The 21,033-nt window shown below is 40.9% G+C and overlaps 1 protein-coding gene across 1 annotated transcript in view; it reads right to left on the bottom strand.

The window, feature by feature from the left end:
• RNLS (renalase, FAD dependent amine oxidase) overlaps nt 1-21,033 on the bottom strand; it is a 149,452-nt gene that overhangs the window by 20,517 nt on the left and 107,902 nt on the right. The window contains exon 5 of the mRNA XM_083365029.1: nt 16,273-16,446. Coding sequence (XP_083221155.1) covers nt 16,273-16,446 — 174 coding nt within the window. The remainder of the gene's footprint in view (nt 1-16,272; nt 16,447-21,033) is intronic.

Below are 21,033 nucleotides of genomic sequence, written 5' to 3'. Positions count from 1 at the left end.
AAGGGACTTAAGGAGTTGAGAACAAGTGCCATGAAAGGGCCCTTACCTGCTTGAAAGTGGCTTGTCTACACTGAAATTAAAGTGCTACACAGGCCCTTGTACTGAAATGATATAAAGAAGGCTACAGAGAAGGTCAGCTTTAACACCTTCAGCCAAACTAGCTACCATAATTCTTCCTAAGCAAGGATAAAGGTATTTATGAAAGCTGTAAAAGAGACTTTCATACCAATTGGCTGTTATCTTACCGCAGGGGTTTTTAAACTTGGCCCTTTTATGACCTGTGGATTTCAACTCCCAGAATTCCTCAGCCAGGCAGACTGGCTGAGGAATTCTGGGAGTTGAAGTCCACAAGTCATAAAAGAGCCAGGTTTGAAGACCCCTGCCTTGCCTCAATTCCTTCCTCAGGTGTAGTGATAATAGTATTTCTTCAGGATATCAGGGGTCCTCAACCTTGGCAACTTTAGGACTTGTGGATTTCAACTCCCAGAATTCCTCAGCCAGCAAAGCTTCTTATTGGCTGTTATTATCCACCCAGCCAGATATCATATAGTTTTTGTCCAGAAATTTTGTCTTGTCACTTTTTTTTAAAGGAATGAAATAAAATGTACACACACACACACAGGCCGCCAGTTTGACACCCCTGGTTTAGATGTTTTAAAAAGTTGAGCAACTTGCCATTATTGAAGTAAAAATTTTATAGTCCACATTGAGCAGTAAAATCGGTCTATAGTTCTTAATCTGAGTCAAATAGGAATCTTCTTTTGGTATTAGAGTAATATTTGCTTCCATCCATGTAGTTGGAAGTCTGGCTTCTAATAAAAGTCCATTGCAAACGTCTTTCAGCAGTTCACTTAGTATCTCTTGGAGGTTCTTATATAGCTCCGCCGGAAGCCCATCTGGACCTGGTTTTTTTTCCATTTTTTTCTTTTTATGGCCTCTGATATTTCCATCGTTGTAACCCTTTCATCTAACATAATTTTAAATGTCTCTGAAATCTTTGGAAAATTATTTTCTTCCAGATATTTTAGTTTTCTCTCTTGAAGTTTCCTCCTTGTCATACAATTCCTTATAGTATTCTTTGATTATCTTTTTTATTTCTTCATTTTTATATAGTAAATGACCTTTTGCATCTAGTAAGTTATGTATCTTTTTTCTTTCTTTCTGTTTTTTAAGTTTATAAGCTAGGCATCTTCCCAGCTTATTAGCATTTTTGAAAAAGTTCTGGTTTGCTCTCTTTTATCTGTTCATATGATTCATAAGCATTTCCAAAATCACTATATTAGAAATGCTTTGATAACACTATGGGAAAAAATTAAAACTAAAATATATATAAAAATTTCAGGGTGGCTATCGGTGACGGAAGCTTTCTCACATCCAAATTTGGTAGATTTTGAAAAAAATTGGACATATAGAGATATTTTAAATACTGATGGGACATTAAAATTGAAACAAGAACTGGAAAATCAGGGTATCAACCTGTCATGGTGGGCACAGCTACAAATGCAAAATAGATATGAAAAAGATGTGAAACTGTATAGGTTTTATAAAGAACAAACTGTATTTGATAAGATATTGTTAACCTCTGATGAGAAACTAATTAAGAAAATGTATAATTTTTTGTTAATTTTGGAGATGGAAAGTGAACAAACTAAAGAAACAATGACAAGGTGGGCAAAAAACTTTGGTTATAATATAGAACTAGAAAAATGGCAAAAATTATGGGAGACAAATTATAAATTGACAATGTCAACTGCGTATAAAGAAAATCTATATAAAATGTTTTATAGATGGCACCTGCCACCAGCAAGATTAGCAAAAATGTTTTAAAATATGTCAGATAGATGTTGGAAATGTAAACATAATTCAGGCACGTATTATCGTATCTGGTGGACATGTGGTAAAGCAAAGGCTTATTGGAAAAAAATACATGTTTGGTTAGAAAAAAATGTTGGGAGAACATGTAGTATTTAATCCTGAACTTTTTCTATTACGTATACTATCAGAAAAGATTAATAAACAAAGTTTATATTTGGTTCTACACATTACAACAGCAGCAAGAATAACCTTCCTTGCAATACTGGAAAAATGAAGGAATACCATCAGAGGAAGAAGTAATTAAAAAAATATTGGAATGCGCAGAGATGGACAGATTAATTATGAGATTGAAAGATAAAGAAGAAACAGAATACTACCAAACCTGGGAGTTATTCTACAAATGGCTAGAAGAAAGAACCAAAATATTAGGACTTGACTACGTATTAGCGCTTCTGAACCCAGACTGCATGCTGGTTGAAAAACTAACATGTATGTAAGGAAAAAAGAACTAATAAAATCTTTTTTTTAAAAAAAGTTGAGCAACTTGCAATCAATACTGCCCTTTGTGAGCCATTAAATACAGCTTCTCATCTCAAAGAATTTGAGAGTAATTCTTCTGGAAGTCTATATGAGGATTCCTGGCTAAACTTACAAGGCTAATTTCAGTATATTCAAATTGTCTGAACAAACTGTAAGTCATTAAAAAAAGAAAGATTTTATTTGTTGTTGTTTCTTTGTTTTGCTTAATTGTTTCTCTCAATATCCTGCACCACGTAGGCTCTTCGGATGAGGTGGAGATGATGAAAGTGAAAACAATGCAGAGCTTGTTGTTAAGTGAAAGCTTTGTTTTAAGAAAGAGTGACACAAATATTAATGGCACCTGCTCATCAAAAATGGCACATAATGAAGTACAGAAATGAGCTTAGTTATTCCAACATGAAAGAATAGTTTTTATAAGCTTATTGTGCAAATTGTTTTCTTTCTTGAACTCCCACACTTGAAAGCTTGACAGAATAAACCATTCTTCTTATTCTATTACCATAATCTTCACTTAATTTTCTTTGGATTTATAAAGTTATATGAGCTGCTGTTGATACACTTATAATAATTTCAACACTTCCAGAAAAATAATCTTTAACATAACAAACACTACTAATAAGCAGACTACTGTAATGATAAATAATTGTTCTATATTTTATTTCTGTTAAGATGGAAATCTAGTATTATCTAATTCTTGGACAAGATACATTAAAAAGAACAGATGTTGGTTTTTACTGATTTAAATCACAAATATTTATCATAATGAGTAAATTCTTATTTCAAGGATATAAAATCACACTTAGATCATTTTATGAAAAACCTTTAAGTTTGTGCACCATATTATCTGAGGTATCTAAATCCAAATCTATCTCTGTATTAATCTTGGGCAGGGGTGTCAAACTCAATTTCATTGAGGGCCGCATCAGCAGTGCGGTTGCCCTCAGGGGGCTGGGTGGGTATGGCCAGGGTGGGCGTGGCCTACTGGGTGGGCGTGGCTAGAGTGCGTATGGCCTACTGGGTGAGCATGGCCAGCTCTACATCGTTCGCATCAAGGGTGCCTATGGGGGCCTGGGCAGGAGTGGGACAGATTTGAGGGTCTCTGGCAGGAGGAGGGTCTCTGGGCCAGGGCCAAGGCAGTGGGGGCCGTTCCCTCACTGTTTCCAGGATGGCTTCGCGGGCCACATGAAACCACTTTGCGGGCCGGATCCAGCCCCCGGGCCTTGTGTTTGATATGTCTGATCTTGGGCTTTGCTAGAAAATGCTCTTTTCCACTTTAATCTCATAGAGATTTTAAAGTGCATTTCTGTTTTCACAGTTATATACTGCTTAATGCTTTATTAAAATAAAGAATCCAGAGGTTCATTTACCAAATTTTAAAGGGTTCTAGATGAAGTGTTCTGTCATTTGTCATGATCTTGTTTTATCTACCATCTCTTCTGTCTTTTTCTTAACTAGGAAAAGAAACTTGTTAATGAAGGAAAGCTGGATAACGGTGCAGTGTTTTTGGACTGTGTGACAAGGAACTCTCAACCTCAAAACACGCTGTGGGATGTCACATCCATTAAAAATGCCCAGGTTCAAAGAGAAAGAGAATTCTTGATTTTTTTAAAATAAAAGATGGGCACCCATAAACTGCAAATAACAATTACGTATATACTTGAGTATAAGCCGACTCGAGTATAAGCCGAGACCCCCAATTTCACCCCCAAAAACTGGGAAAAGTTGTTGACTCGAGTATAAGCCGATCCGCCGTTCTGCAAGCCTCCGCCGCTGGCGGAGGCTGGATCCGCGCTCTGCAAGCCTCTGCCGCCAGCAGAGGCTCGATCCGCCATTTTGCAAGCCTGAATACACAGGAATACCCTGTGTGGCCGCGGCTCTCGGGGAAGCCCTGGCTGTCCGCTTCCTCACTCCACGCTGCCATTCGGGGCCCGCGCGTTCCCCGGGCAAATCGCGGCGCCCAGCAGGCGAGGAAACACGCCCGTTCCAGTCGCCCCCCCTTCCCTCAGGAGACGCGAAGCAAGTGACCGCCCGGAGCTTACCGAGGACTTGCGCGCGGCCGAGGCTTCGGTGCTTCCAGGATCGCGCGCACCTCTCCCAAGCCGCCGCCGTCCGGAGACCTGCCGAAGTTTGGGGAGGTTTGGGGAGGTGCGCACGCACCTCCCCAAACCTCCCCAAACGTCGGCAGGTCTCCGTTCCTCCGCGCAGACCTGCCGACGTTTGGGGAGGTTTGGGCACCTCCCCAAACCTCCCCAAACGTCGGCAGGTCTCCGTTCCTCCTCCCGACGTTTGGGGAGGTTTGGGCGCCTCCCCAAACGTCGGCAGGTCTCCGTTCCTCCTCCCGACGTTTGGGGAGGCGCCCAAACCTCCCCAAACGTCGGCAGGTCTGCGCGGAGGAACAGAGACCTGGGGAGGTTTGGGGAGGTGCCCAAACTTCCCCAAACGTCGGCAGGAGGAACGGAGACCTGCCGACGTTTGGGGAGGCGCCCAAACCTCCCCAAACGTCGGCAAGTCTGCGCGGAGGAACGGAGACCTGGGGAGGTTTGGGGAGGCGCCCAAACCTCCCCAAACGTCGGCAGGAGGAACGGAGACCTGCCGACGTTTGGGGAGGTTTGGGGAGGCGCCCAAACCTCCCCAAACGTCGGCAGGTCTCCGTTCCTCCGCGCCCTGAAGCAGGCAGGCAGGGCGCGGAGGAACGGAGACCTGCCGACGTTTGGGGAGGTTTGGGGAGGTGCGCGCGCACCTCCCCAAACTTCGGCAGGTCTCGGACGGCGGTGGCTTGGGAGAGGTGCGCGCGATCCCGGAAGCACCGAAGCCTCGGCCGCGCACAAGTCCTCGGTAAGTTTTTTTTGTTGACTGGAGTATAAGCCGAAGTGGAATTTTTCAGCCCAAAAAGTGGGCTGAAAAATTCGGCTTATACTCAAGTATATACGGTACATTAATTCTGGGGTGCTCCCAATTTTGCTGCTAAAATAAATTCCCCACAATTCCCTTTAAAAGAGGGAAAATGTCATTCCCCATTGGTTAGATAAACATGTCAATTAATCACTAAAAATAAGAACCCTGATTGCAAAAAGTTGGCCCACCCCCTTGCTTAGACAATAACCGTGCAACTAACCATATTAATAATAAAACTTTTAATAATTCCATTAGTAAATGCCAATTTGACTTAGGTAAGTGAAATTAGGAAGTTTCTTTCTTCCTCTAATATTGCAATCCTATCTAGCTTACATAGGAGTAGATCCCATTGATCTCAATGGGCAGTTCTTAAATGTTATAAATAAATGCTTTCAAGAATAATTAGTGGTCTTATTGGCCTTAAAAGAGCACTGAAAGCACTAACATAGTTCTGAAAGGAAGACCAGCTAGAACTCAATTATCAGAAAACTAAAATCATGGCATTTGCCAAAGGCCAGAGAGCCACAAGACTGAGTAGATCTCCTGTTTCAAATCCTGGGAACAGTCCTTCAGTATGATGGTAGTAGAAAAGCCAACAGGACTACACTGCTTAAAATGTGGGGAGAAGCTCATCTGCCATCTTTTAAGACAAGAGCAGCCCACAATAAACGTGCAAGACTCAAATGATTCAAGTCAAGACAAGAGCACAACTTCTTTATGGTGCCCAGGTAGTCCCCTACTCCAGGTTTGCCCCATTGGAACTTGTCCAATCCAAATCTCTTAAGTCTCAAATGTGTCTCAGATGTCATCTTGAGATTAGAGGCAGGTCTCATGAAACTGGAGGCTAGAGTGTGGATTATAATAATAAATAAATAAATAATAAACCTTTATTGTCAAAGTACAACATGTGTACATTGAGATTAGCTGAGCCTCCCCCCCGTGCTCTCTCCCCCCAACACACAGTGACAACAAACCCTCCATCCTACCACACCATGTGAACCAACTACACCACACACCGGCCTCCCAAGTCAATTCTGCATAAGATTATGTCCCATTTAAAAGCCCAACAGCCCACGGATAAAAGCTATTTTTCAGCCTGTTGGTACAGCTGGCTATACTCCTATATCTCCTACTGGATGGTAGGAGAGTAAAGAGATACCGTCCAGGGTGTGAGTCATCCCTGAGAATCTTCCTCACTCTTCCAAGGCAACGAGCCCTGGCGAGGTCATCCAGTGGTGTCAGGGAACAGCCCACAATGTCTTGTGCGTGCTCACTACCCTCTGTAATACTTTCCTATCCGCGGCTGTCAGACCAGCATACCAAACCACAATACCATACGAGAGGACGCTCTCTATAGTAGACCGGTAAAAGAGGGTCATTAGCTGTTGTTCTACCCTGTTCTTCCGCAAGACCCTAAGAAAGTGAAGCCTCTGTTGGGCCTTTCTAGCCACCTGGGTTGTGTTAACTTTCCAGGTCAGATCTTCACAGAGGTAAACTCAAAGAAATTTAAAGGAGGAAACTCTCTCTACACAGTCCTCCCCGATGTAAAGTGGGGCAGGTTCCTCCTTTTTTCTCCGGAAGTCTAACACCATCTCTTTCGTCTTGCCAATGTTTAGGTGCAAGTTGTTGTTACTACACCATATGGATAGTTTTTGTACCTCCGCCCTATATGCTACTATTATACTACTAGCTCAGACATTTCATTTTTTCATTAACTATGAGTGATGATTTTCTATCCACATGGAAACAGGCAGAGGAACTAAAATCTCCTTTGGCTTTTCTCCAATGTTCTATCTAGCATAGGATATGATTAGCCCAAAGCACACATTAAACAGTGTGTAGCAGATAAAGAGCACCAACTGGATCCAGCTAGCTCCCCAAACTTTAGTGCCTATGAATCAAACAGATACTCTGTGTCCCCTATGGCATACTTAGCTCTAAGTATGTAAGCACCAGAAAAAGCCTTTACTCTGGCACGATGTCATTCCCTCCCTTCACCTGTCTTAAAGATCAATATAGGAAGATTCTTTACCCAGGAAAGACAATGCCGCTGTGACTCTGACACACAGAAACAACAAAGCACATGCTTCTTCAGTATTGGTAGTATAGAGAGGTTTGTACTAGCCTTATCTCACAATTGCTTCATAAATAACGTGGCTCAAAGGACAATTCTACACCTGACTGTTTTTGATATCAACCACAATACAACATACATTGTTGCCAAGTAGCCTGCTTAAAATTTGTCAGATGATGATCTGTACCATAAACTAAAGGTAATGAGCATCTAATTTGCCATACTAGTACTCTGTAATTTGATATAGTAATCTATACACTAGCCTATATGCTCCCCTATACCCATCTAATGCTCCTTTCCCTCCTTTTAGATTCTTTAACCTTTGTTTTGGTATATACTGTCTGTTCATCCATCCATCCCTCCTTCCTATTTTTCTATCATCTCTCTTATACACTTTCTCTCTCTCATATACATACACACAAATTTTCCAGCTTTCCATATGTATTTTAGACTCTGATATATTTTCTATGTTTTTGAATTAACTGTACCCCACTACCTTGTGCTGGCCTATGACCATAATAAAGATTTGATTCATTGATCAACAATTGAATCAAATCTTTTAATGTATAATTTAAAGACTTGATCCAATTTCATTCTATAATATATACAGTTGCAAGAAAAAGTATGTGAACCCTTTGGGATTACGTGGAGTTTTGCATGAATTGGCCATATAATGCGCTCTAAACGTCATGTAAGTCACAACAATAGAAAAACACAGTCTGCTTAAAATAATACTACACAAACATTAGCTGTTGTCATGTTTTAATTGAACATAACATGTAAACATTCACAGTGCAGGGTGGGAAAAGTATGTGAACCCCTAGCCCACAGGTCTGCAACCCGCGGCTCCGGAGCCGTATGCGGCTCTTTCAGACATCTCCTGCGGCTCCCAGTCCTCTGCCATGTGCAGTCCAAAAAAAAAAAGCGGGACTAAAAAAGTTCAACCAATCAATTCAAATATGCAGGGTAGGTGCATATCTCGCCTTGGCTCCACTCTTCAGTCAAACCCTGTTCTGTGCATGCGCGCATGTATGCACATGCACACACATTTTTTGCGGCTCCCAGTTTTTCCTTTTGTGAGGGGACCGGTTCCGAGTGGCTCTTTCACTGTTTCAGGTTGCTGACCCCTGCCCTAGCCTAATGACTTCTTCCAGAGCTAATTGGAGCCAGGAGTGAGCCAACCTTGACTCCAACCAGTGTGATGATATTGGATGTGTTGCTGACAGCTGTCCTGCCCTTTAAAAACACACACCTGTTTTGGGTTTACTGGTCTCAAGAAGCACTGTCTGATGTGAACCATGCCTTGTAGAAAAGAGCTCTCAGAAGACCTACGACCAAGAATTGTTGACTTGCATGAAGCTGGAAAGGGTTACAAAAGTATCTCCAAAAGCCTTGATGTTCATGTGTCCACAGTAAGACAGACTGTCTACAAATGGACAAAGTTTAGCACTGTTGCTACTCTCCCTAGGCGTGGTCGTCCTGTAAAAATGACTGCAAGAGCACAGCGCATAATGCTTAATGAGGTAAAGAAGAATCCTAGAGTGTCAGCTAAAGACCTACAGAAATCTCTGGCACATGCTAACATTTTTGTTGACACATCTACAATAAGGAAAACATTCAACAAGAATGGAGTACATGGGAGGACACCACAGAGGAAGCCATTGCTGTCCAAAAAAAAAAAAAAATATTGCAGCACGTTTGAAGTTTGCAAAAGAGCACCTGGATGTTCCACAGCACTACTGGCAAAATATACTGTGGACAGATGAAACCAAAATTGAGTTGTTTGGGAAAAACACACAACACTATGTGTGGAGAAAAAAAAAGGCACAGCACACCAACATCAAAACCTCATCCCCACTGTAAAACATGGCGGAGGGAGCATCATGGTTTGGGGCTGCTTTGCTGCCTCAGGGCCTGGACGGATTGTTGTCATTGATGGGAAAATGAATTCCAGTTTATCAGGACATTTTGCAGGAAAACGTACGACCATCTGTCTGCCAACTGAAGCTCCGCAGAGGATGGGTGATGCATACAAGTAATTCAACAAAACAATGGCTTCAACAGAACAGAATACGCCTTCTGGAGTGGCCCAGTCAGAGTCCTGACCTCAACCCGATTGAAATGCTGTGGCATAACCTTAAGAGAGCGATTCACAGCAGACATCCCAAGAATATTGCTACACTGAAACAGTTTTGTGAAGAGGAGTGGTCCAGAATTACTCCAGATCGTTGTGCAGGTCTGATCTGCAACTACAGGAAACGTTTGGTTGAGGTTATTGCTGCCAAAGGAGGGTCAACCAGTTATTAAGTCCAAAGGTTCACATACTTTTTCCACCCTGCACTGTGAATGTTTCCATCTTATGTTCAATTAAAACATGACAACAGCTAATGTTTGTGTAGTATTATTTTAAAGCAGACTGTGTTTTTCTATTGTTGTGACTTACATGACGTTTAGAGTGCATTTTATGGCCAATTCATGCAAAACTCCACGTAATCCCAAAGGGTTCACATACTTTCTTGCAACTGTAAATGTAATGACCATGATGTGAGAATGCAAATTCTGTTGGATCCTGATTGCATGTCTTTCACAGATAATCAGGAAACCCGTCAAGAGATGCTCTATATGCATCTGGGTTGCCTACTGTATGGAGGGATGGAAGGGTGGGTTTTCTTAACAAGAGAGGTTTTGGACTAAAACTAGAGAGACTTAAGACCCCCACAGAAACTCACAAGGAAACAATGAGCTAGTCATTCTCTTTTAGATCCAACAGAGTTCTATCAGAAAGAGAGAAAAAAGTCAATTTAAGACATTTGAAGCTCCTAGAAAAAAAAGAAGATGGATAGATGGGTGGATAGAATGCAGGAAGGTAGGTTGGTTGGTTGACCTGCTTGTTTTGGAAAACTTGCACTTTCTCTATGTGCAGACTTATCTTTGCGTTCTTTCTATCTTTAAAAGTAGCAAGTGCTTCAAATCTCAAACGGAAAATGGACAATTGCTTTCACTTTGTGCAAGGAATTAAGGGAAGGAGGAAGAATCTTTCCATAGTGAAAAATAGTCTTAAATTTAATATGTATGTAGCAATTAACAATAAATAAAAAGAAATTCCTTTGACTCTAAAAATAAACTTGGAATTTCCTCCGAAATGTCAGTATTGACGTTAGTGTTACTTTCTAAACTGATAGGTCACTCTTAATTTTTTTAATTAAAAATTCAAAAGGCTTGCTGACCCTTTTCTGTTCTCCATGGAGTTACTACAGTGTATGGACCACATTATTACAGGGACTCACTGAAGACAGCACTGGGATAATTTATTTTGTCTTTCAGTTCTTTGTGAATCATTTCATTATAGTATTGTAAGAAACAGGAAAGGAATTATAAAGCGAACTGATAAAGAGATAAGGGCTTGAATGAATTGGTGACATGACATGTCAAGAGAAACTTTACCTGTAATTTCTTCAAAAACATATGTTCCAAATGAAATCCTACCTCAAAAGGTAGGGGAATAACATGATGAATTCGACTAATACCAAATATCAGCAGGCCCACAAATAGAAAAATGGAACACAGTTCTGCAATGTCCAGTGTATTGGGTGGATTCAGAATTCATGCTGGAAAATTCTCTTCACCCCACAGAACCTATTTAAAAGTATATAACTATGTAGCATTCACGCAAATAAACAAACAAATAAAAAAACAAAACAAAAACTCCAATGTACCTAAAATACAGATGCTTTCCAGGAGACAAATTCTTGAGTACTTTATACTTGTGGTGGAAACTGTTTTTTTATTGGCAAAGCTAGGTTTTCAATAATTAATAAGGGTTGGTATTGATTTATGTAAGAATCAGTACCTTTAAAAGGGCATAGTGTTGAACAGCAAGATTCTAACAACACATTGGAATATGCAAGGTTATCTTCACTAAAGGGCTGGGATTTGACCATTTTTAAAACAGTAACATGGACTTGACTAAAGTAGGCAGGTTATTTAGCTCCACATGCTCTTCATTACCTTTGTGTGATCCACACTGTTCATGTATGCATGAAAAGTTTCACTGAATAGTTTTTATTATATGCCAAAAGGGAAGGCATATAGAAGCACAATAAAAAAAGAATAATGTTAGGCCTCCAAACATAAGCCAAGATAGTGGGTTTTGTCAACATTTAAAAATCTAACATAATTCAGGCAATAAATAGTACAAAGTATGAAAAGACACCCGGAGGCAGCCAGCTGAGAAGTAAAAACTTCAAATAACCCGAATACATGGTGAAACAGAATAACAGAACAAAGTTTATACTAGATGTCAAAAAAAATCAAGAATGAAGAGTCCAAAATTAAATGGAAATGGAAAATTTCAGAATTGGAAACCAAATCCAATCTGTGTTAATGATGTATACATCCCCATGCTTCTGGGTTCATTTCTGAGCAAATAATTCGAAAAGTCATCAGGTTTTCATGTGGAATAGTTGGTGTTTACCTCCCAATTTATATGTTTTCCAGTGAGATTATTACAATTCTCCAACATATGTATTATAAGTGTGTGTGTGTGTGTGTGTGTGTGTGTGTGTGTGTGTGTTGGGAAAAGGGAGGGGGAAGATTTTCTAAAACATGTTCTAATTTGAGACAACTTTTCCAAGTATATGCTAATCTGTTTAAATGTTCTCAACTGGGAATGACAAAACAGCAGAATATCATTCTCTATTATAGCCTGAGATGAAATAGAATTTGCTTTGGTAGGTTACTGTAAGTACTCAGTTATGAATTTACAGTATTTTAAATACCTGGTCATTTTTCTAAAAATTGTGAAATGCATGATTTGGGAAGACCTAAAAACAGGGACTGGGGCACTCTCCTAACATATGAGAAATGTGGATCTAGAGTTCCTTTAGAGGAACTAGAGTTCACTCATAGCCTTTGGCTATTTTCATTTATTTCTACTGATGTGCTCTGAGGTCCCCTTTCAATATTCTTGTCTTGATAACTATATACTAAATTCCCCCATAGGGGTTCTGTAATCCTCAGATTCTCCATTTTATGATTTGCTTCTAGTTTTAAACCTACTTTGAGGTGAAACAGAAGCCAGAAACATTATTTACTTCTGGATTTGCTGTGAAGTTGGCATCATGTTAGGATGCCTACGCATAGCGTGCAGACAAGACAAAGAAGAATGATGCCTTCTGTCTTCATCTTACAACCTGATCCTTCTTCTGGCAAATCCCACTTTTTTTAGGTTCTATGCAATGGAGCTGGGCAAAAATGCTGCTCTTCAAAAGAGTTTGTATAAAGATGGGATGTATAAACATGTTTTAAATAAAACAATAAAGAAGAGAAGCTATTCCTGACATACCCTGACTGTTAAAATGAGAATTATATGAAAGAGAAAGGTCGAAACAAAAATTGTCTCAATTAATCTACTGTTAAAAAAAATTGTTTCATATAGGTAAAGGTTCCCCTGCACATGTGTGCTAGTTGTTTCCAACTCTAGAGGCTCATCTCATCTCATCTGTTTCAAAGCCGAAGAGCCAGCGCTTGTCCGAGGACGACTACGTGGTCATGTGGCCAGCATGACTAGACACCAAAGGCGCACGGAACGCTGTTACCTTCCCACAGTAGTGGTCCCTATTTTTCTACTTGCATTTTTATGTGCTTCCGAACTGCTAGGTTGGCAGAAGCTGGGACGAGTAACAGGCGCTCACTCTGTTACGCGGCACTTGGGATTTGACCCGCCAAACTGCCGACCATCTGATCGACAAGCTCAGCATCCTAACCCACTGAGCCACCGCGTCCCTTTTGTTTCATATACATCTAGTAAAAAAAAGGAAATAAAATTAAGTACCATAACATACCGTGTTACAGTTTTTTGCACATGTGCATATTTAATATGAAAGTAAGCCCAGAACATAAGATTTGGTGCTAAGCACAAAGCAAAATAAATGGGAAGCCAAAGTATCTTCTCAACAACGTAAATACGCATTGTAGTTCAATCAGAGAATAGAACAAGACCTGGAAGTAATGAAAATCATCAATGAAATCAAAGCTAAAGATGTTTTGGGAATTTCACTAAAGGGAGACATTTTTACCTTCAAAATAAACAAAATCAAGACTGACTTTGATGGAGGCGCACACAGAAGAGACTGTCATTTCTTACATAATTCCACCCACAAATTGCCTTGTACCCGTGTGCTGTAAAGGGAATAGCTGCTTGATTGAGTTGAAAACAGGATTAGAAGAGCAAACCTTTGCACAACACAGTTCTATTACATATGCTTAATAGAAGTAAGCCCCAATGAGTCCAATGGCTCATTCTTCCAGTAAACCCAAAAAGGATGGCAGCAGTAGCAATATGACAGCATGAAACAACTTGTACCTTTTCTAAGGGATTTTTTTTTGAAAATTAGCTTTTAATTGAGGGACAGCTGAGAATGGAAATGGCAGCCAGGAAAGAGAAAAGTCTTCTACAAAAGAGGACTACCACACACACACACACAAAAATATCCCCCTCTGAAACTGTAATAATTGAAAGCCTCTCAGTCCTATCTTCCTCATGCTTAGTTGCTTTTTGTTCGATGTAGGATTTAGGTCAAGATCCAGATTGTGACCTTCTGTGTCTCTGATAAATAGCAGTTCCAATGAATTCTCAAATAGGACCCAGGCAACAGCTGCATTTACTAAAAGATGTTGCAGTTACAGGACCCAGGGTGAAACAGGAAGGAGGAGAAGAGCAGCCGTTCCTGGCACATGGCTGTCCATGTGCCCTTAACTGGCAGCGTTTCAAACAAACATGGTTCTTATTCTGGCCTTATTTGTGCCAATTGCTGCTGCAACAGCATTTTATACTCAAGGGCATTTCTTACCTTTGTTAATTCCACAGAACTGAGCTAGCATATTTTTGAATAAAGCCTCAGGCAAATGAAAGTGTGATAGTGCTTAAGAGCTGGACTAGGCCTGGGGAGACCCAGGTTTGAATCATCGACAAAAGCTCATAGGTGATTTTGGGCCAGTCACTCTCTCAGCCAGCCTACCTCAGGCAGAGGAGGAATGCTAAGTACACTTGCATATTCTCCTGGAGGAAAGATAAATCTAGCAAATGAATAAACAAAATATTTAATTTTGCAGCCCAGTTTGAGTCATTTAAAATTATGAGAATACTATGCTTTCAAACATTCTTTAAATAGGCTGCAGAACTGAAACTAGAATAGACAATTAGGGAGAAAATACAATTATCTTGGAGAAAATATCATATATTTTGCCTGCTAAAAAAACTAGTCGCTCTTTCTATTTGGGAAGATTTTGAATACCTTAATAGAGCCAACAGGACATGTTAACTGAGATTATGAAATTATTATCATAAACTCATGTTGCACAGAAAGCAAGTCAGAGAGACCAAAATCAATGTTTACTGTTAGATTTACATCCTGCCTTTAGGAGCTCATACAACACTCTATTCTACATCAATTTTACTTCATCATTTTGTGAGGCAGAGGAGGCTACATTATCAATGAGTTGCTGTGGTTTGGAGAGATAAATTTGAATCTGGGTCTCCATGATGGCATTACACTGCTATAGCCAGCAAGCTGCCCTTACATTCTACTTAGGGAGGCCATTATGATTAAATAATTAGTTATTGAATCCTCCATCTACTGTCTACAAAATCTGAAATACCAGCCCCCTTTAACCTTTGTTATTCATTTTTATTTTGTCAACTGCCTTTCTTCTTCTCTGTAATGCAGGCGTATACATGTTTAGCAACTTTGATAGATTCTTGGGGTGTTCTGGAGCAAGGGGTCTAAGCACTTTTTATCCCTTCTCCAGATTAAATCGAGACAGAAGGAGAATGGCGTGATGAAAGCTTAATATCTATATGGATGTTCAAGCACTGGTATTTCCATCTGGGCTGGTGTTTTCATGGTCTGCGTGACAAAATGTGTAATTCTGGACACACAGAGCCAAACAAATGTTATTCCTTTAAGATTTGTGTCTAAATAAATCCTACAGATATGTGGAATGGTCAATCTGAATTCCAATCTGAATTCTGAACTATTTCTATGTTGGAGTGGTGATTCTTTTGGTGCAACAGAACTGTTCCTTTTTTTAAAAGAGTAATTAACACTGATTTGGTCAAGAGCATTTCTGAAAGCATGGTATAACTCCTGCTTATGAAGCCTTTGCTCAATCTAACTGTTTTGGACAAATTTAGACCTGTTTCTAACCTCCGTTTTGGAAAATGTAGTAACAAATGAGGTAGCCCTGCAACTTCTTAAAACAGAAAAAGCAGATTATCTGGGCCAGAGACAGTTGGGCTGGGCTCTGCATGGAAACTGCAGTAGTTGCACATGTAAATAAGCTTTGGAAAGATTGACACTGGGGGAACACAATCTTCCCAGTCCTCCTTGACTTCTCAGCAGCTTTTAATACTACCACCAGCTAACCTAGCCTTCTGAACTGGCTCTGATGTTTAGCAATGGGGGAGGGGAGCACCATTCTTTGGTGGCTTTCCTGTTTCCTAAAGTTTGGCAGTTGGGGAAGAGATCTGCCTGGATATCTGTTCTGTGGGTGCCCCTATTCCCACTATTCTTCAAAAGCTACATGCATGGAGGACTCATTTCTTGAGATGGAATCAAGTATCATCAGTATGGTTTGACTCTTAACGGTGTTGTATTCCCCAGTCAGGGTTGGTCTGCAACTTAGGGATCTCTTGGAGCAGATCACAGCTGTGGTCAGAAAGGTTCTATCTTCTTCACCAACTGCACCCATTTTTGAACCTAACTGCAATAACTCATGTCCAATTTATCTCCCATTTGAATTACTGTAACATTTCCACACGGGCTACTTTTGAAAAGCATTCAGAAGGTACAGCAGGTACAGACCAAATTAACATTAGAGAGTTCTCTCCAGCCATGATCCACACCCTCCATTCTTACTGTGTTTAATGGAGTAATGGAAGCACTGACCTATTTCACGCTTCTTATTATCAATGGAGATGAAGCATATGCAGGGATTATTTGAGATGTATTGTACCGCCCAAGGGGCATCAAGCTGGGTGCCAGCTTCATAGAAAAGGCCCAGAGCATAGCGAGAAGAAAAGCTCACAGATTCCAGCTGCTGCTTCCAATGTTTGTTAATTACTGTGAAGGAAACAAAAAATGAGGCAATTATTTTTCTCTTGGAGCATTAAACCTGCAAATAATAATACAGTTAATCTACTTAGTCCCTTTTTTAAAATAACACTTCTGTGTTTCAAGAAAAGGCCATTCACATTGTTTAACGAACTCTCCCCTCCACCAGCCTAGCTTTTGTTATGGCTGCACAAATATGTGTCAGAGAATTTCCTAGGCAGGAAATAAAGACAGCAGGTTATAGGTGGCCATTATTAAAAAAGACGATTAAGGAACCTCACAAAATAGCTAAGTCTGTGCTGGCAGGGGGTTCTGTGAATTGTAATTTCTAAACATCTGTCAAATGCCAGGTTGTGAAAGCCTACTCTAAATGCTCACAAAATTAGTGAGAGATCAAGTTTTCCACTTAGGAATCGTTCCCCCATTCCATCCCCAAAGCTTTCAACTTTCTCAGCCACATTCTCAATTTGCAAGAGTATGTGCATGTGTAGAGGTTATGAGAAAGACCATTTTCTTAACATTTGCAAGAGGTTTCTGGAGCAGAGAGATAATTTTACCAGGTCTTCTATTCCTGTGGCAACAGTCACCCCTCAACCACAGAATGCATAAACAATCAAAATAAAACTACATCAGCATTTTCAGCTTGAAAAGCATTACCATGATTGAACTTGGCCAGGATAAGGTAAGGTAAGGTAAGGTAAGATTTATTGTCATTTTTTACTGTGGGCACAACAGCACACATCAAAAATGAAATTTAGTTGCCCGCTCTCAAAGTGAAACACATACATGACACACACCTAAACATACTATATACAACATATGTACACACTCACACACCTACATATACATAACAAATAAATATTAAATACTGTCCATCTTGAATATATAATGGAAGGAGGAAACTTGAGAGTTCACAAGGTTAATGCTGTATGGAATGAAACTACTGTATGGCTGAATCTGGATGTTCTGCTTCGGATACCACGAAGCCTCCTCCTCCCAGAAGGTAACAAGGAAAACAGGTCGGGAAGAGGATGAGTAGCGTCCCAGATAATCTTACGGACTCTGGTTAAGCAGTGCTTTCTGTGCTATGTCCTGGATGGGAGTGAACTGCCAATGATCTTTTCAGGCAACCTCACCACTCTCTGCACCACCTTCCTGTCTGAAGCAGTGAAGCTTTCAAACCAGACTGAGATGCTGTATGACAGGATGCTCTCCACCGTCCCCATGTAGAAAGTGGTAAGGATAGAAGGAAGATGTCTTTTTCTCATGTGACACAGAAAATGCAGGCGCTGCTGTGCCTGCTTCACCAGTGTCTCGCTGTTGAGCGACCAAGCCAGCCCACTCATTAGCTGCACACCCAGCAATTTGATGCTGGTAACCATCTCCACAGGTGAATCATTAATGCACAGAGAAGTGTGGCTGTGCCTGCCTTTTCTGAAATTGACAACAATCTCTTTGGTTTTTCTGGTATTTAAAAGTAGGCTGTTTTCCTTGCACCAGTTCACCAACCCTTCAACCTCCTTGCGGTAAGCATCCACATTGTCATCATGAATAAGGCCCACTACTGTTGTATCATCTGCAAACTTCACAATATGGGTGGTGGCAAACCTAGCACAACAGTCATGGGTCAACATGGACTCACATTGGGGAGACCCAGGTTCAAATCCTCCCTCAGCCATAATTGTGTGAAAACGTGATAGGGCTATGTAAGTACATGCGATCAGGCTGAAGTTGCCGTAAGCTAAAAATGGAGCAATCACACATGGAGAGATGACAATTTCATCTGGTAGATAAGATGGGACCAAGTAGTTAAGGATCAAAGCAGAAATGACATCAGAAGACAGGAGGCTGGGTGCCAAGCGTATGGAATTCAGCCATCCACGAATCTCAATGACAGATACTGGAATTGTGGATCATCAAAGCAAGGGCTCAGAAAAATTGAAGTTGCAAAGCTCACTTACACTATTAGTTGTTCTGGGTCTGGACTTGCTTCTTGTCCTGCCTTCCGGTGCTTTGGAGAAACCGGTTGCTTTGTGGCAACCCAAGATATTGGAACACTGCTATCATGTCACCACTCATGTTTCTCTTCATTAAACTAGACATACCCAATTCCAGCAACTGGTCCTTATATGTTTTAGCCTCCAGTCCCCTAATCATCTTTGTTGCTCTTCTCTGTGCTCTTTCTAGAGTCTCAGCATCTTTTTTACATCGTGGTGAGCAAAACTGGATGCAGTATTCCAAGTGTGGCCTTACCAATGCACTATAAAACGGTATTAACACTTCATGCAATCTTGAATATTCCACATCAGGAAGGACCCAACCCAGTTAAGGCAAAAGAAACAAAAATCTATAATTAATTAGTTGAAGAATGAATATTCTGTGCATTAACCTGCATAAAAATCTAAAACCAAGAAACTTATTATGGAGAAACCTATAGCAACAAGGAAAAAACTTTCAGAATGAAAAATCCCCAAGAAAAAGGAACTTTTCTTAAAAAAAAAAAAGGAACCATAACTAGATTCAATATTAAGTTATCCCACCAGAAATCAGAAAAACTATCCATTGTTAAATGTTATTTATTGAAAAAAAACAGTAAAAGGAATCTAACTACCGTGTTTCCCTGAATGTAAGACTCAGCCCAATAGTAAGCCCTAGCTTGATTTTGGGGGGTGGGCCTAATATAAGCATTTTGGAGCAAGGTGCAAGGGGAGGTGAAGCTGCCCCAGCGTCCAGCACCCACTTACCTTACCAGTAGGACCCCCACAGCCAGGCCTCCCATACCCTGACATCTGTCGCACCGCCACTTGTGGTCGGACACCATGTGGTGCTTTGGGCCATTTCTGCTGCTCCTGCCGCAAGAAGTGGAAACGGCCCAAAGAGCCACATGGCCTCCTGACGTGAGCTGCAGAAGCAGCCCAAAGCGTGCAAGCAGCAGAAGTGTCCCAAAGCACCATCCTGACACGAGTAGCGGCAATGATGCAATGCGCCACATGGCATCTGGCCACAAACAGCCGCAGAAGAAGTCAAGCAGCGTCGCGACAGGTGTCTGGGGGTGGGAGGCCCAGCTGTGGTGGTCCTAAGGTAAGACACCCTCTGAAAATAAGGCCTGGTACAACTTTTGGAGGAAAAAAAAAAAGGACCGGATCTTATTTTGGGGAAACACAGTATGAAATTACTGAAAGGACTGTTACTTCTTTCCTTTCTCTGAATACATTTCGGATTTTATTTTCAAATATTAGGTAGCACCTTCGAGATAACAGGGATTTTCCCACACCAACCTCTAAAGCAAAAATAAAACAGGAAAAAAAAGGTCTTATCTCTTGCTGTCCAATGAACTTGCTTAAACTTTTATTGCTAACTGAAAACCATTAATTTCTTGCCAACTTAATCCAAACACATTGTTATATGAGAGAGCTCAATTTATGTTTTTCTCCTGAGGAACTCAACCATCACCGAGTTAGGAACAACTGGAATGAGAACTTACAGCAATTCTGTAGGCTGATTTGATTTTTAATGGGTAGTTAGATCACAATATGATTTCTCCATGAAGACCATCACAACTGTTTATCTTGAGAAATGTTTAATATCTGAGCTTCTTCCACCACAAAAGCCTTGAATTTGGGTTAGTTTATTTTGCCACATAATTAGTGTGAACCTACTCTGCTTTTTCCAAAACTTAAAATTCCATTTTCATGAGGTTGTCATTTTCTTTAATTGTTATATTTCCTTTTGCAAGGTATCTTTCAGTTATGTGCCTCAGCTTTAACTATACACTTTAAAATAGGGGTGTCAAACTCAATTTCATTGAGTGCCACATCAGCACTGTGGTTGCCCTCGGGGGGGGCCGGGTGGATATGGCCAGGATGGGCATGGCCTACTGGGTGGGCGTGGCTGGAGTGTGTATGGCCTACTGGGTGGGCATGGCCAGCTCTACATCATTGGCATCAAGGGTGCCTATGGGGGCCTGGGCAGGAGTGGGACAGATCTGAGGGTCTCTGGCAGAAGGAGGGTCTCTGGGCCAGGGCCAAGGCAGCGGGGCCCGCTCCCTCACTGTTTCCAGGATGGCTTCGCGGGCCGCATCCGGCCCCCGGGCCTTGTGTTTGACATGTCTGCTTTAAAAGCTTTCTCTATATAGACTGCATTATTGGAAAGATTTCAAAATTAGAAAGTTTGTTGGAGGCACTTTTTCAAGGTATTGCAGGAGTCAAAATAGCTCTTTTAACCCATGTTAAAATCAGCCAAAATTTCAGCCAGATCCGCTTTGATTGGTGCAGTTTTCCCAAACTTACCCAGTTATTTTTAAAAGTCCCAACAAAAGATTTATGCTTTGTCCAATTGTGTAGCTTCTTCAGCAGGTGAGATGGAAGAGAATCTTTCTTTCTTGCATTTATGAAACCCATTCCCTCCTCCAGATTCTGAATTTAATAGAAGATGCTGATAAAGTTTCCATTTCCAATTACTTTTAACAACCAGACTGATAAATATTTTTCAGCAGCCTACAGAGGAAAACCAAAAAGCTACAATTAACACGTCTCTCTCTTGACTAAGCATGTCCTTAGACTCTCTGAAGTCCTGGATGGCTTCATTCTAGGTGAG

The sequence above is a fragment of the Vipera ursinii genome (assembly GCF_947247035.1).
Source record: "Vipera ursinii genome assembly, chromosome: 5".
Lineage (NCBI taxonomy): Eukaryota > Metazoa > Chordata > Lepidosauria > Squamata > Viperidae > Vipera > Vipera ursinii.
The sequence above is the reverse complement of the archived record's forward strand: the minus strand, read 5'-3'. Positions and strand labels throughout refer to the sequence as shown.